The 15,166-nt window shown below is 41.8% G+C and overlaps 1 long non-coding RNA gene and 1 gene segment (V, D, J or C); one reads left to right on the forward strand and one right to left on the reverse strand.

The window, feature by feature from the left end:
• Positions 1-996: 996 nt before the first annotated feature.
• Positions 997-12,319, reverse strand: LOC116596461. The gene is made up of 3 exons (XR_004288123.1): positions 11,472-12,319; positions 7,980-8,044; positions 997-1,124 (listed from the first exon to the last, which is right to left on the reverse strand). It is a non-coding gene; the product is annotated as an uncharacterized LOC116596461 (long non-coding RNA).
• A 1,768-nt stretch (positions 12,320-14,087) lies between these two features.
• LOC116596458 lies at positions 14,088-14,866 on the forward strand. The segment is given in 2 exon segments: positions 14,088-14,149; positions 14,518-14,866. Coding segments are annotated over 2 exon segments (381 nt in total).
• Positions 14,867-15,166: the final 300 nt, after the last annotated feature.

Genomic DNA, 15,166 nt, shown 5'->3' on the forward strand with positions numbered 1-15,166 from the left:
TTGTTAACTGACAAGAAAGCTGTATGACTTCATGAGATCTCCTCAGGACAGATGTCCACCCTCACAGGAAACACTTTGGAGCTGGAGATGCAAAATGATACATAGAGTTAAAATTTTATTAAATAGAGGAATTATGAGGTGGCCTGTAGTCAAAGGGAACTTCTGTCTAACTTTCCCCAGATAGAGGGTGGTAACTGGGGGCCTTGCCCAAGAATTAGCATCGATACAGAAATATCCTTCACAGCTGACATAAGACATTGCTCCCATTTCTTCACAGGACTCACATGAATCTCAGCTCTAGAAAATTTATTTACTTATTTACTTATTCCAAAAAGTGCAAAGAAAAGAAATGACAATATTGGGAAGGAATTCAGATTATGTATACAGAGATCAGGGCTTTCAAATAACTTATAAAGTCAGAAGATCAACACATTCACATATATATGGGAGCCACAGGGAGCCAAAACTATTCTCTGTAAGTTCACCCTCTAGTGGGTGAATATTTGCAGTTATTTAGAAAAGGTGACCCATTTCAGTCACAGGTCCCAAGAATCTACCCAACAGACCTGCTGTTGGAGACCCTCCCTCTGCTGCTTGGCAGAGAGAACTTCCATTTGGGCTCAGTCAGGACACAGCTCTGTTGTCTCTCAATTCACCAAAGTATTATAAGTTTGTGCTGTTTGGCTTGAGAAAATGTATAGATCAAGACCTACAGAACATATAACAGCATCACACTCCCCACCCATACACTCTGACCCCAGAATAATGGACTCACATAATCAAAGCAGCAACAGAATCATCCCAAGGGACACAAATGACACACTGGCTTCCAGTTTTATGGGTTTCAAAGGGACGTTCCCTGGCAAAGAGACAAAAGTGAAACAAAACCCACCTGTGTAAGTCCTTGCTGGTTGAGGTGATGGTGGTCAAGATTAGAGACTGCTAGAGTCCTGTTCCCCACCTGGACCTCATGGAGGTTCTTCTTACAGAGGCTGATGATTTTTGTGTGGGGTACAATGACCAACGGTGATGAAGTCAATTTTACTGTCCAGGGTACAAAAATGTTCCTATATACACAGGAGATAATGACTCCTCTGAGGAATTAGGAACAGTCTTTCTTCAGTCTACAGGTAGAAGAGGAAAATTTCAAAGCCTTTACTGTCAAGAAAGAACTTTTAGAAGGTTTTGCATTTTTTAGGTATTTCGGGGCAAGAAATTATGAGATAAACAATCAAACATAAAAGAAGACTTTTAAAGTTTTCATGTTAAGTTTTGTATGAAATGTTAGTATTTTTGAAATCAAAGATTTCAAAACTGATACACAGTAATAAACATAACAGATGAATAATTTTCAGCCAAATTTCCACACATTCAGTATCACGCATGAAAATGGGTTAAGTGATTCTGATTTTCTTTAGTATATTTGACACACACTGTTAGATATTGTGATTCTTTTTTTTTTAATTAATTTTTTATTTTTTATAAACATATATTTTTATCCCCAGGGGTACAGGTCTGTGAATCACCAGGTTTACACACTTCACAGCACTCACCAAAGCACATACCCTCCCCAATGTCCATAATCCCACCCCCTTCTCCCAAACCCCCTCCCCCCAGCAACCCTCAGTTTGTTTTGTGAGATTAAGAGTCACTTATGGTTTGTCTCCCTCCCAATCCCATCTTGTTTCATTTGTTCTTCTCCTACCCACTTAAGCCCCCATATTGCATCACCACTTCCTCATATCAGGGAGATCATATTATAGTTGTCTTTCTCTGCTTGACTTATTTCGCTAAGCATGATACGCTCTAGTTCCATCCATGTTGTCGCAAATGGCAGATTTCATTTCTTTTGATGGCTGCATAGTATTCCATTGTGTATATATACCACACCTTCTTGATCCATTCATCTGTTGATGGACATCTAGGTTCTTTCCATAGTTTGGCTATTGTGGACATTGCTGCTATAAACATTCGGGTGCATGTGCCCCTTTGGATCACTACGTTTGTATCCTTAGGGTAAATACCCAATAGTGCAATTGCTGGGTCATAGGGCAGTTCTATTTTCAACATTTTGAGGAACCTCCATGCTGTTTTCCAGAGTGGCTGCACCAGCTTGCATTCCCACCAACAGTGTAGGAGGGTTCCCCTTTCTCCGCATCCTCACCAGCATCTGTCATTTCCTGACTTGATGATTTTAGCCATTCTGACTGGTGTGAGGTGATATCTCATTGTGGTTTTGATTTGTATTTCCCTGATGCCGAGTGATATGGAGCACTTTTTCATGTGTCTGTTGGCCATCTGGATGTCTTCTTTGCAGAAATGTCTGTTCATGTCCTCTGCCCATTTCTTGATTGGATTGTTTGTTCCTTGGGTGTTGAGTTTGCTAAGTTCTTTATCGATTCTGGACACTAGTCCTTTATCTGATATGTCGTTTGCAAATATCTTCTCCCATTCTGTCAGTTGTCTTTTGATTTTGTTAACTGTTTCCTTTGCTGTGCAAAAGCTTTTGATCTTGATGAAATCCCAATAGTTCATTTTTGCCCTTGCTTCCCTTGCCTTTGGCGTTGTTCCTAGGAAGATGTTGCTGCGGCAGAGGTTGAGGAGGTTGCTGCCTGTGTTCTCCTCAAGGATTTTGATGGATTCCTTTCGCACATTGAGGTCCTTCATCCATTTTGAGTCTATTTTTGTGTGTGGTGTAAGGAAATGGTCCAATTTCATTTTTCTGCATGTGGCTGTCCAATTTTCCCAGCACCATTTATTGAAGAGGCTGTCTTTTTTCCATTGGACATTCTTTCCTGCTTTGTCGAAGATGAGTTGACCATAGAGTTGAGGGTCTATTTCTGGGCTCTCTATTCTGTTCCATTGATCTATGTGTCTGTTTTTGTGCCAGTACCATGCTGTCTTGATGACGACAGCTTTGTAATAGAGCTTGAAGTCCGGAATTGTGATGCCACCAACGTTGGCTTTCTTTTTCAATATCCCTTTGGCTATTCGAGGTCTTTTCTGGTTCCATATAAATTTTAGCATTATTTGTTCCATTTCTTTGAAAAAGATGGATGGAACTTTGATAGGAATTGCATTAAATGTGTAGATTGCTTTAGGTAGCATAGACATTTTCACAATATTTATTCTTCCAATCCAGGAGCATGGAACATTTTTCCATTTCTTTGTGTCTTCCTCAATTTCTTTCATGAGTACTTTATAGTTTTCTGAGTATAGATTCTGTGTCTCTTTGGTTAGGTTTATTCCTAGGTATCTTATGGTTTTGGGTGCAATTGTAAATGGGATGGACTCCTTAATTTCTCCTTCTTCTGTCTTGCTGTTGGTGTAGAGAAATGCAACTGATTTCTGTGCATTGATTTTATATCCTGACACTTTACTGAATTCCTGTATAAGTTCTAGCAGTTTTGGAGTGGAGTCTTTTGGGTTTTCCACATATAGTATCATATCATCTGCGAAGAGTGATAATTTGACTTCTTCTTTGCCGATTTGGATGCCTTTAATTTCCTTTTGTTGTCTGATTGCTGAGGCTAGGACCTCTAGTACTATGTTGAATAGCAGTGGTGATAATGGACATCCCTGCCGTGTTCCTGACCTTAGCGGGAAAGCGTTCAGTTTTTCTCCATTGAGAATGATATTTGCGGTGGGTTTTTCATAGATGGCTTTGATGATATTGAGGTATGTGCCCTCTATCCCTACACTTTGAAGAGTTTTGATCAGGAAGGGATGCTGTACTTTGTCAAATGCTTTTTCAGCATCTATTGAGAGTATCATATGGTTCTTGTTCTTTCTTTTATTGATGTGTTGTATCACATTGACTGATTTGCGGATGTTGAACCAACCTTGCAGCCCTGGAATAAATCCCACTTGGTCGTGGTGAATAATCTTTTTAATGTACTGTTGCATCCTATTGGCTAGTATTTTGTTGAGTATTTTCGCATCTGTGTTCATCAAGGATATCGGTCTATAGTTCTCTTTTTTGGTGGGATCCTTGTCTGGTTTTGGGATCAAGGTGATGCTGGCCTCATAAAATGAGTTTGGAAGTTTTCCTTCCATTTCTATTTTTTGGAACAGTTTCAGGAGAATAGGAATTAGTTCTTCTTTAAATATTTGGTAGAATTCCCCCGGGAAGCCATCTGGCCCTGGGCTTTTGTTTGTTTGGAGATTTTTAATGACTGTTTCAATCTCCTTACTGGTTATGGGTCTGTTCAGGCTTTCTATTTCTTCCTGGTTCAGTTGTGGTAGTTTATATGTTTCTAGGAATGCATCCATTTCTTCCAGATTGTCAAATTTATTGGCGTAGAGTTGCTCATAGTATGTTCTTATAATAGTTTGTATTTCTTTGGTGTTAGTTGTGATCTCTCCTCTTTCATTCATGATTTTATTTATTTGGGTCCTTTCTCTTTTCTTTTTGATAAGTCAGGCCAGGGGTTTACCAATTTTATTAATTCTTTCAAAGAACCAGCTCCTAGTTTCGTTGATTTGTTCTATTGTTTTTTTGGTTTCTATTTCATTGATTTCTGCTCTGATCTTTATGATTTCTCTTCTCCTGCTGGGCTTAGGGTTTCTTTCTTGTTCTTTCTCCAGCTCCTTTAGGTGTAGGGTTAGGTTGTGTACCTGAGACCTTTCTTGTTTCTTGAGAAAGGCTTGTACCGCTATATATTTTCCTCTCAGGACTGCCTTTGTTGTGTCCCACAGATTTTGAACCGTTGTATTTTCATTATCATTTGTTTCCATGATTTTTTTCAATTCTTCTTTAATTTCCCAGTTGACCCATTCATTCTTTAGAAGGATGCTGTTTAGTCTCCATGTATTTGGGTTCTTTCCAAACTTCCTTTTGTGGTTGAGTTCTAGCTTTAGAGCATTGTGGTCTGAAAATATGCAGGGAATGATCCCAATCTTTTGATACTGGTTGAGTCCTGATTTAGGACCGAGGATGTGATCTATTCTGGAGAATGTTCCATGTGCACTAGAGAAGAATGTGTATTCTGTTGCTTTGGGATGAAATATTCTGAATATATCTGTGATGTCCATCTGGTCCAGTGTGTCGTTTAAGGCCTTTATTTCCTTGCTGATCTTTTGCTTGGATGATCTGTCCATTTCAGTGAGGGGAGTGTTAAAGTCCCCTACTATTATTGTATTATTGTTGATGTGTTTCTTTGTTTTTGTTATTAATTGGTTTATATAGTTGGCTGCTCCCACGTTGGGGGCATAGATATTTAAAATTGTTAAATCTTCTTGTTGGACAGACCCTTTGAGTATAATATAGTGTCCTTCATCATCTCTTATTATAGTCTTTGGCTTAAAATCTAATTGATCTGATATAAGGATTGCCACTCCTGCTTTCTTCTGATGTCCATTAGCATGGTAAATTCTTTTCCACCCCCTCACTTTAAATCTGGAGGTGTCTTCGGGCTTAAAATGAGTTTCTTGGAGGCAACATATAGATGGGTTTTGTTTTTTTATCCATTCTGATACCCTGTGTCTTTTGACAGGGGCATTTAGCCCATTAACATTCAGGGTAACTATTGAGAGATATGAATTTAGTGCCATTGTATTGCCTGTAAGGTGACTGTTACTGTATATGGTCTCTGTTCCTTTCTGATCTACCACTTGTAGGCTCTCTCTTTGCTTAGAGGACCCCTTTCAATATTTCCTGTAGAGCTGGTTTGGTATTTGCAAATTCTTTCAGTTTTTGTTTGTCCTGGAAGCTTTTAATCTCTCCTTCTATTTTCAATGATAGCCTAGCTGGATATAGTATTCTTGGCTGCATGTTTTTCTCGTTTAGTGCTCTGAAAATATCATGCCAGCTCTTTCTGGCCTGCCAGGTCTCTGTGGATAAGTCAACTGCCAATCTAATATTTTTACCATTGTATGTTACAGACTTCTTTTCCCGGGCTGCTTTCAGGATTTTCTCTTTGTCACTGAGACTTGTAAATTTTAGTATTAGGTGACGGGGTGTGGGCCTATTCTTATTGATTTTGAGGGGTGTTCTCTGAACCTCCTGAATTTTGATGCTCGTTCCCTTTGCCATATTGGGGAAATTCTCCCCAATAATTCTCTCCAGTATACCTTCTGCTCCCCTCTCTCTTTCTTCTTCTTCTGGAATCCCAATTATTCTAATGTTGTTTTGTCTTATGGTGTCACTTATCTCTCGAATTCTCCCCTCGTGGTCCAGTAGCTGTTTGTCCCTCTTTTGCTCAGCTTCTTTATTCTCTGTCATTTGGTCTTCTATATCACTAATTCTTTCTTCTGCCTCATTTATCCTAGCAGTGAGAGCCTCCATTTTTGATTGCACCTCATTAATAGCTTTTTTGATTTCAACTTGGTTAGATTTTAGTTCTTTTATTTCTCCAGAAAGGGCTTTTATATCTCTCGAGAGGGTTTCTCTAATATCTTCCATGCCTTTTTCGAGCCCGGCTAGAACCTTGAGAATTGTCATTCTGAACTCTAGATCTGACATATTACCAATGTCTGTATTGATTAGGTCCCTAGCCTTCGGTACTGCCTCTTGTTCTTTTTTTTTGTGTTGAATTTTTCCGTCTTGTCATTTTGTCCAGATAAGAGTATATGCAGGGGCAAGTAAAATACTACAAGGGTGGCAACAACCCCAGGAAAAAATGCTTTAACCAAATTAGAAGAGATCCCAAATCGTGAGGGGGGAGAAAGGGGATAAAAAGAGGTTCAAAAAGGAAGGAAGAAAAAAAAAAGAAAAAAGAAAAAAAAAAAGAAAAGAAAAGAATTTAAAAAAAAGAAAACACCTAAGAAAAATGTAAAAAGAAAAAATATATATATTAGATAAACTAGTTAAAAATCGTTAAAGAAGAAAAAGATAACAGTTTAAAAAAAAATTTTACCTGAAGGCGAGGGAAAAAAAAAAAATGAAAAAGAAAAAAAATTAAATTAACTGCAAGACTAAAAAGAAAATCACAGGGAAAAAGCCATGAGTTCTGTGCTTGGCTTTCTCCTCCTCTGGAATTCTGCTGCTCTCCTTAGCATTGAAACGGCACTCCTTGGTAGGTGAACTTGGTCTCGGCTGGATTTCTTGTTGATCTTCTGGGGGAGGGGCCTGTTGTAGTGATTCTCAAGTGTCTTTGCCCCAGGCGGAATTACACCGCCCTTACCCGGGGCCGGGGTGAGTAATCTGCTCGGGTTTGCTTTCAGGAGCTTTTGTTCCCTGAGCGCTTTCCGTAGAGTTCCGGAGGATGGGAATACAAATGGCGGCCTCCTGGTCTCCGGCCCGGAGGAGCCGAGAGCCCAGGGCCGCACTCCTCAGTGCGCCCTCAGAGAACAGTGCCCAGTTACTCCCGTCTGCCTGACCTCCGGCCGCGCTCCGAGCTCACCGAGCCTGCGTCCAGTTCAAGGTAACACCGAGCTGTGAGCTTACTGTCGGCTCTGTCTCTGTAGCCGGCTTTCCCGTTCCAATACCCGCAAGCTCTGCGACACTCAGACACCCTGATCCTTCTGTGACCCTGCGGGACCTGAGGCCACGCTGAACCCGCGTGGGCTTCGCCCCGGTTTAGCCTCTGGAGCGAAGTCCCTCAGCGGAACAGACTTAAAAGTCCTGATTTTGTGCGCCGTTGCTCCGCCGCTTGCCGGGAGCCGGCCCTTCCCCCCACGGGTCTATCTTCCCGTGGCTTTGGATTCACTTCTCCGCCGGTCCTACCTTTCAGAAAGTGGTTGTTTTTCTGTTTCCAGAATTGCTGTTCTTCTTCTCTTCGATCTGCCGATGGATTTTCAGGTGTTTGCAATCTTTAGATAAGCTATCTAGCTGATCTCCGGCTAGCTGAAGCAGTCTCAGCCTGCTACTTCTCCGCCATCTTGACTCCTCCTCCAGATATTGTGATTCTTAATTTAACATGTGAAATGAATAGTTTTCAAACTCATCTTAAGATTTAAAATATTATCATATATTTTTCTTTTTGTGTATTCCCTGATTTTTTTTCATTTCCAGTGGTTTAACTTTCTGAATCATTCACCAGCAGGATTCGTTAGGAGGGCTGGCATCTTCAAAATAAGAGTCAGGATTGCACTGGCTAGCAATCTATAAAAATATCAAGGGAAAAAAACACCACAAAAGAGTAAATAAAATGACAACTAGTAACATATCAGACATGGGCTATTAGTCCTACTTCTATCCCAACTTGTCATCAGCACCCAAGTTCCCTCCACAGAGTTCAGGGTTTACTAACACTACCATTGTTACATAATAATTCTTCCCACTATGGTACAAATCACACTCTAGGAGGATTTCTAGAAGATATTCAGACCGAGATTTGTTGTGTAATCTTGCCTGGACTTGCATGTATTCAGTAACTCTTCAATTCAGTGTGACCTTGGATTGATTTACCTGAGATCTAACAGAACAATTACAAATTCTATTCCTTCAGTTTCTCCAGGATTTTGTTTGCACAACAGTGACTTGAGTTGTCAGTTACTTTGAGGTTGACAGAAATCTCACCAACAATTGACTAACACCTACAACAGGCTGACACAGGCAGAATCGTCAGGTTATGTCCTGACTTTAATGAAGGATGTTTGGTAAACTGATGCCCCAACCAGCTCTGACCATGGTGACTGTGGTTCACCTGAGGCCCCAGGAAATGTCTGTCATAGGTACAGGTGACCTCAAATTATTAAAAATTTTATCCCAGTCCTTGCTATTCTCACCTACAGAATCTCATTGTGAACCACAGACTCAGAGCTGCGGATCCTGAACATAAAATCCAAGTGAGAAAAAAAAAATTCTCACACAGAACTAATAAGGAACCGGAACCCTGACAGAAAATGCTTTCATATGACGAGAAACCTTCTGTATGGGAAGGAGAAACATTGCTTTCTGGGATATGGGAAACATTATCTATTCTGCCCATCCTCTTAGAACATGTTGACTTAAGAAATCTCTTTCTCTGATATGGGGTGTGTGTGTGTGTGTGTGTGTGTGTGTGTGTGTGTGTGTGTGTGTTTACCTTATCTAATATGAACCATATAGTGTGTATGTGTCGATCATCTGTCTGTCTTGTCTGTCTATGTATCTATCCATCTATCTGTCTCTCTGGGAAGAGAGAGAGAAGTATGGCAGGATACCTACCAGGTTGTAACAAACTGTTACCACAAACTTCATATTCACTGTCTGAAGCATAACATTCTGTTCTTCTTTCCTATTTTCTGCTGCAGGGCTAGGAGTTTTCCTCCTGTAAGTTTGAGATTCTTCTCTACCTGTCCCGTTCTTCTAAGCTTCAACTTTTCAAAGAGTAGATAACTCACAAGGTTCCAGGGTGAGTTTAATTCATTTTAAACCATTATGAAATTGTCTAAAACCACTAACCTGGAAACAGCAGATCCCAGAGATTCTAGTTCATCCTGGGATTTTGAGATCACCAGCCAGTCAGCTAGAGTGAGAATGGGACCTGTTTCCTCCTGGGCATTAGTTGACAGGAATCCAAATGGGATGGCCATTCACCTGCCAGAAATGGGCTCTGGACACACATGCCTGCATCCTCAGGGTCTCTGGAGCTTTCTCAGAAGGCAGGGCTATGAGCGCTGTGTCCTACCACAGATCTTAATTACCACAGGGAGATCCTGCTTCCCATATAGGCAGTAGGGCATTTGTCTCTGTCAGTTTTCCACCAAACTCAGAAGCCATTTTAAGTTACTGCACTCCCAGGAGAGGTATCTGCACCTTGCCTTTGACTCTTTCCACTCTGCCACACCCACCATGGGATTTGCATATTGTCCCCTGGGGAGGACCTTGTCTTGGAAGTCTGACATAAAGGTCAGCTCGGAGCTTGTGTTTACTTACTAGGACTCATCAGGTCAGGTTCTCAAAATGAGGTTCCCTTCTCAACTCCTGGGGCTACTGATGCTCTGGGTCCCAGGTAATACCATAGAGGGGGGAGGAGATGGGAGATTGGGGTGGGGAGGATGAGCTATCTGGGTGCTCTTCCTTCCTATATGTGATCTGTCCAGGGGAGAGATTGCCCTCCATGAGGGGAATTTAATTTTGAGATCTGTGAAAATTATGAGGAAATTAAAGGGAACAAAAAACAGTGTTTTAGTGAGATGCTGAAAAAGAATATGTGGCTACTCTGTACTCTGAACTTCTTGGGTTATCCATGGGAATTGGATATATTTAGAGTACGAATCAAATCACAAAATATGATTTAGCCTAATGTAAGTGACATTTAAAATCATAAAAATGGCTTATAAGGTGTCAAATTAACCTGTACTTATCTCTCATTATTTTAGGATCCAGTGGGGATATCGTGCTGACACAGACCCCACTGTCCCTGTCCATCACCCCCAGAGAGCCAGCCTCCATCTCCTGCAGGGCCAGTCAGAGCCTCCTGCACAGAGATGGAAACACCTATTTGTATTGGTACCTGCAGAAACCAGGCCAGTCCCCACAGCTCCTGATCTATGAGGTTTCCATCCATAAATCTGGGGTCCCAGACAGGTTCAGTGGCAGTGGGTCAGGGACAGATTTCACCCTGAGAATCAGCAAGGTGGAGGATGACGATGTGGGAGTTTATTACTGCAAGCAAGGTACACGTGTTCCTCCACAGTGGTTCAGGCCCTAACACAAAACTCTCTGTTTGGCGGTCCCCACTGGGCATGTGTGTTGCCTGAGTAGGGAGCCAGCATAGCAGAGGCTCTGAGCTGGCGTCAAAGGCAGGTGCTGGGGATGTCAGGGCAGTAACATACAGCTGAGTACTCTGGACCAAGTCCCAGCCCCTGGGCAGCAACAGTCTCAACGGGGCACAACCAGCTCCAGAAGGGACATGATCACCTATGGGCTGAGCAGTGAGCTGCCAGGGACAACCGCCCTGAACCTCACCCTGACCCTCCTGCCTTATGTATGGCTCAGGGATGGTGACTCAGCCTGAGCGTCAGAAACCTGAGCCATTTATTTGAAAACACAATTACATACATTTGCAGCAAAACATGTTTCCTATATTTTCATTAAGAGGCTATATGGTATCATTCAGAATTTATTATTTTTTATTTTCCCACTTTATGACATCTGTTTTCCCAGTTAAACTAACAGCTCTGTTACAAGGTGATCTGGATATCATTCTATACATGCTTTCCCCATAAGAAAAACACGTGAGAAAAATTAGTAAAATTGTTTGGTGGTCAAGCACCCAAAAAGATTGTTGTTGTAAATTCATAGCAAATATAAGCTCCAAATTCTATAAAGAATAGGTGGCATATTCATATATATATTGAAATACTACTCAACCAGGGAAATGATATCTTGTTATTTGCAACAACATGGATGGACCTAGAAAGTATAATGCTAAGTAGAACAATTCAGACAGAGAAAGACAAATACTATATGTCTTCATTTTTATGTAGAATCTACAAACAAAACAAACAAATAAAAAGCCCACAAACATGAACTGACCCATGAATAAAGAGAACATGGACATGATACATTAACATTGTGCAAATGTGCACCCAACTCATACCTCTCTTACGTACAGTGCAGACAAAAGGATTATACATTTTCATGTCCCCTGTAGTCTTCTTTCCTCTCCATCTCTCACGTGCATCAAACAGAGAAAAAGCAAATGCATAAATAAATAATCAAGCTATCTCACATTTAAGCAGTGGAAGGATATTTTAACTGATGAGAAAGCTATAGGACTTCATGAGAACTACTCAGGACAGAAGTTCCATCCCTCACAGGAGACACTTTGGGGTTGGCGATGCAAATTGCTACACAAAGGAAAGAGTTCATTACAATGGAGGGATTATGAGGTGGCCTGTGGTCAGAGGGAACTTCTGTCTCCTTTTCCACATTAGACTGGGGTGATTGGGGGTCCTTCCCAAGGATTACAACTGATACAAGAATAACCTTCACAGTCAACATAGATCAGCACATTCATATGTATACATGAGCCGCCTGGCACCAAAATTATTCTCTGTGAGATCATCCTCTAGAGGGTGATAATTTGCAGTTCTTTAGAAAAGGGGACCCATTTCAGTCACTGGTCCCAAGAAGCTACTCAACAGACCTGTTGGGGAAGCTCCCTCTGCTGGATGGTTTCATCTCAGTTCTCAGGCAAGGATAAGCTCATCTTTTCTCAGAAAGAACCTCATTTGGGCTCAGTCAGGATACAGGTATGTTGTCCATCAACTTGGCCAAAGCTCTATGAGTTTGAATGGTTTGGCTTGAGAAAATTTGTAGATCAAGTTCTACAGTACGTACAACAGGATCACACTCCCCATCCACACACCCTGACCCAAGAATAATGGATTCACATAACTGAAGCAGCAAGAGCATCACCCTAAGGGACACAACTCACATCCTGGCTTCCACTTTGATGGACTCCTGCACCCTGGGATCATGACCTGAGCTGAAGGCAAAGGCTTAACCCACTGAGACACCCAGGCGCCCCAAAATTCAAGCATTCTTAAGAATACTTTGTGTGTGTGGGGAAAGACTTTCAACTGATACACAGAAAATAAACATGACAGATGAAAAATTTCTGGCCATATATCCACACTTTGAGGTTTCACATACCATAATGGGTAATGTTATTCCAATTCTTTTTTTTAGTGTACTTGACACACAGTGGTAGATAATGTAATTGTTAATTAACATCTGTAATGAATAGTTTTTCAAACTCATCTTAAGATTTACAATACTGTCTTGTATTTTCCATTTGTTTTTGTCGTGCTTTTTTCCTTTTCACTGGCTTATCTTTCTGAATTCATTCACTAGCAGGATTCCTTAGAAAGGCTGGCATTTTCAAGAGTAAGATTCAAGATTGCACTGGCTAGCACAGAAATCACAAAAGGGCAAATAAAATGCTAGCTGGTCAACTATGGGACATGGGCTCTTCTACTTCTACTTCTTCCATGGTTTGTCTTCAACACCCAAGTCTCCATCCTGAGATCAGGCTTTGCTTTTGATACCATTTTTACACAACAGCTCATTTAGATTTTACACAAAATCTAACTCTTGGAAGATTTCCTAGAAGATATTCAGACTGAGCTTTATTGTTAATCAAGCCTGAAACTGTATGTATTCAGTTATTTTTCAGTTCGGTATGACTTCAGATTTAAATTACGGTTGATCTAATAGAAGTACAAACTGTATTCTTGAGTTTCTCTAGGGTTTTGTTTGCAGAATGGTGACTTGAGTTCTGAGGTAAATTGAACTCGATAAAATTCTCACAAATGATTCAATATGACATAACGTCAAGCTAACACATGAAGAACCATCAGTTTATGTCCCTATTTTAGTGAAGGGTCTCACATATGCCATATGGTGTGTGTGTCCCTATCTGCCTACCTCTCTATCTATCTCTCTCTCAAGAGAAAGAGTACACGATATACACCAGGTTGTAACAAAGGGTTACCACATTCCCACTCACTGCTTGAAGCATAAAATTCTGTCTTCTCTCCTACTCTTTTCTGCTGGACTATGAGTTCTCCTCCTGTAAGAGATTCTTTTGATCCTCTGAAAAGATTCTTTTGATCCTTCTCACATTTATCTTCTAATAGAGTATAATTCACGAAACCCGAGGGTGAGATGAATTCTTTATTAAATCATTACTAAATTGTCTAAAACCATTAACCTGGAAACAGCAAATCCCAGAGACTCCCGATCTATCTCAGTTCATCCTGAGATCTGGAGATTGCCGGAAAATCAACTGGAGTGCAAGTGGGACCTGTTTCTTCCTGGTCATTAGTTGACAGGAATCCAGGCAGGATGGCCATTCACCTGCCAGAAATGGATTCTGGACATGCATGTCTTTATCGTCAGGGTCTCTGGAGCTTTCTAAGAAGGCAGGGCTATGGGCGCTGTGTCCTGCCACAGATCCTGATTATTGCAAGGAGATCCTGCTCCCACCAAGGCAGAAAAGAATTTGTCTCTGTTAGTTTCCCTCCAAACACAGAAGCCACTTTAAGTTACTGCTCTCCCAGGAGAGGGACCTGCACCGTGCCTTTGGCTCTTTCCACTCTGCCACACCCACCACGGGATTTGCATATCATTGCCTGGGGAGGACCTTGCCTTGGAAGTCTAACATAAAGGTCAGCTCTGAGCTTGTGTTTACTTACTAGGACTTAGCAGCTCAACTTCTCAAAATGAGGTTCCCTTCTCAGCTCCTGGGGCTGCTGATGCTCTGGGTCCCAGGTAAGAGCAGAGGGTGGATGAGGAAGGAGATGGGGTGGGGAGGGTGAGCTGTCTGGGAGCTGTTACTCCCTATGGGTGCTCTGTCCAGGGGTGAGATTGCCCTCCAGCAAGAGGTATTTAATTTTGAGATCTGTGAAAACCATGAAGAAACTGCCAGGAACAAAGAACAGTTCTTTAGTGAGATGCTGAAAAAAAAATTGTGGCCACTCTGTGCCCTGAAATTCTTGGGTTATCCATGGAATTTGGATATATTTAGTGTAGGAATCCAATCACAAAATATGATTTAGCCTAATATACATGAAATTAAAAATCATAATAATGGTTTATAATGTTTTTCCACAACCTGTACTTATCTCTCATTATTTTAGGTTCCAATGGGGATGTTGTGATGACACAGACCCCGCTCTTGCTGCCCGTAACCCCTGGAGAACCGGCCTCCATCTCCTGCAAGGCCAGTCAGAGCCTTGTACACAGTAATGGAAATACCTATTTGGATTGGTACCTGCAGAAGCCAGGCCAGTCCCCACAGCTCCTCATCTATGAGGTTTCCAACCGTTTCACTGGGGTCCCAGACAGGTTCAGTGGCAGCGGATCAGGGACAGATTTCACTCTGAGAATCAGCAGGGTGGAGGCTGATGATGTGGGAGTTTATTACTGTGGGCAACGTACACATTTTCCTCCCACAGTGGTTCAGGCCTGAACACAAACCTCTCTGTTTGGAGGTCTCCTCTGGGCACGTGTGTTCCCTGAGCAGGGAGCGGGTGCAGCAAAGGCTCTGGGCTGGTGTCAGAGGCAGGTGTGGGGAAGTCAGGGCAGTAACGTGCAGCTGAGTGCTCTGGACCGAGTCCTGACCTTTGGGTGCCAACAGCCTCAGTGTGGCACAACCAGCTCCAGAGGGAGGTGATCATCCTGAGGGCTGAGCAGGGAAAGGGCTGCAAGGGAAAGCCACCCTGAAACTCACCCTGACCCTCCTGGCTTGTGTGCATGGGTCAGGGACAGTTACTCAGCCTGAATGTC

Source organism: Mustela erminea, chromosome 7 (genome assembly GCF_009829155.1).
Source record: "Mustela erminea isolate mMusErm1 chromosome 7, mMusErm1.Pri, whole genome shotgun sequence".
In the NCBI taxonomy this organism is placed as follows: Eukaryota; Metazoa; Chordata; class Mammalia; order Carnivora; family Mustelidae; genus Mustela; species Mustela erminea.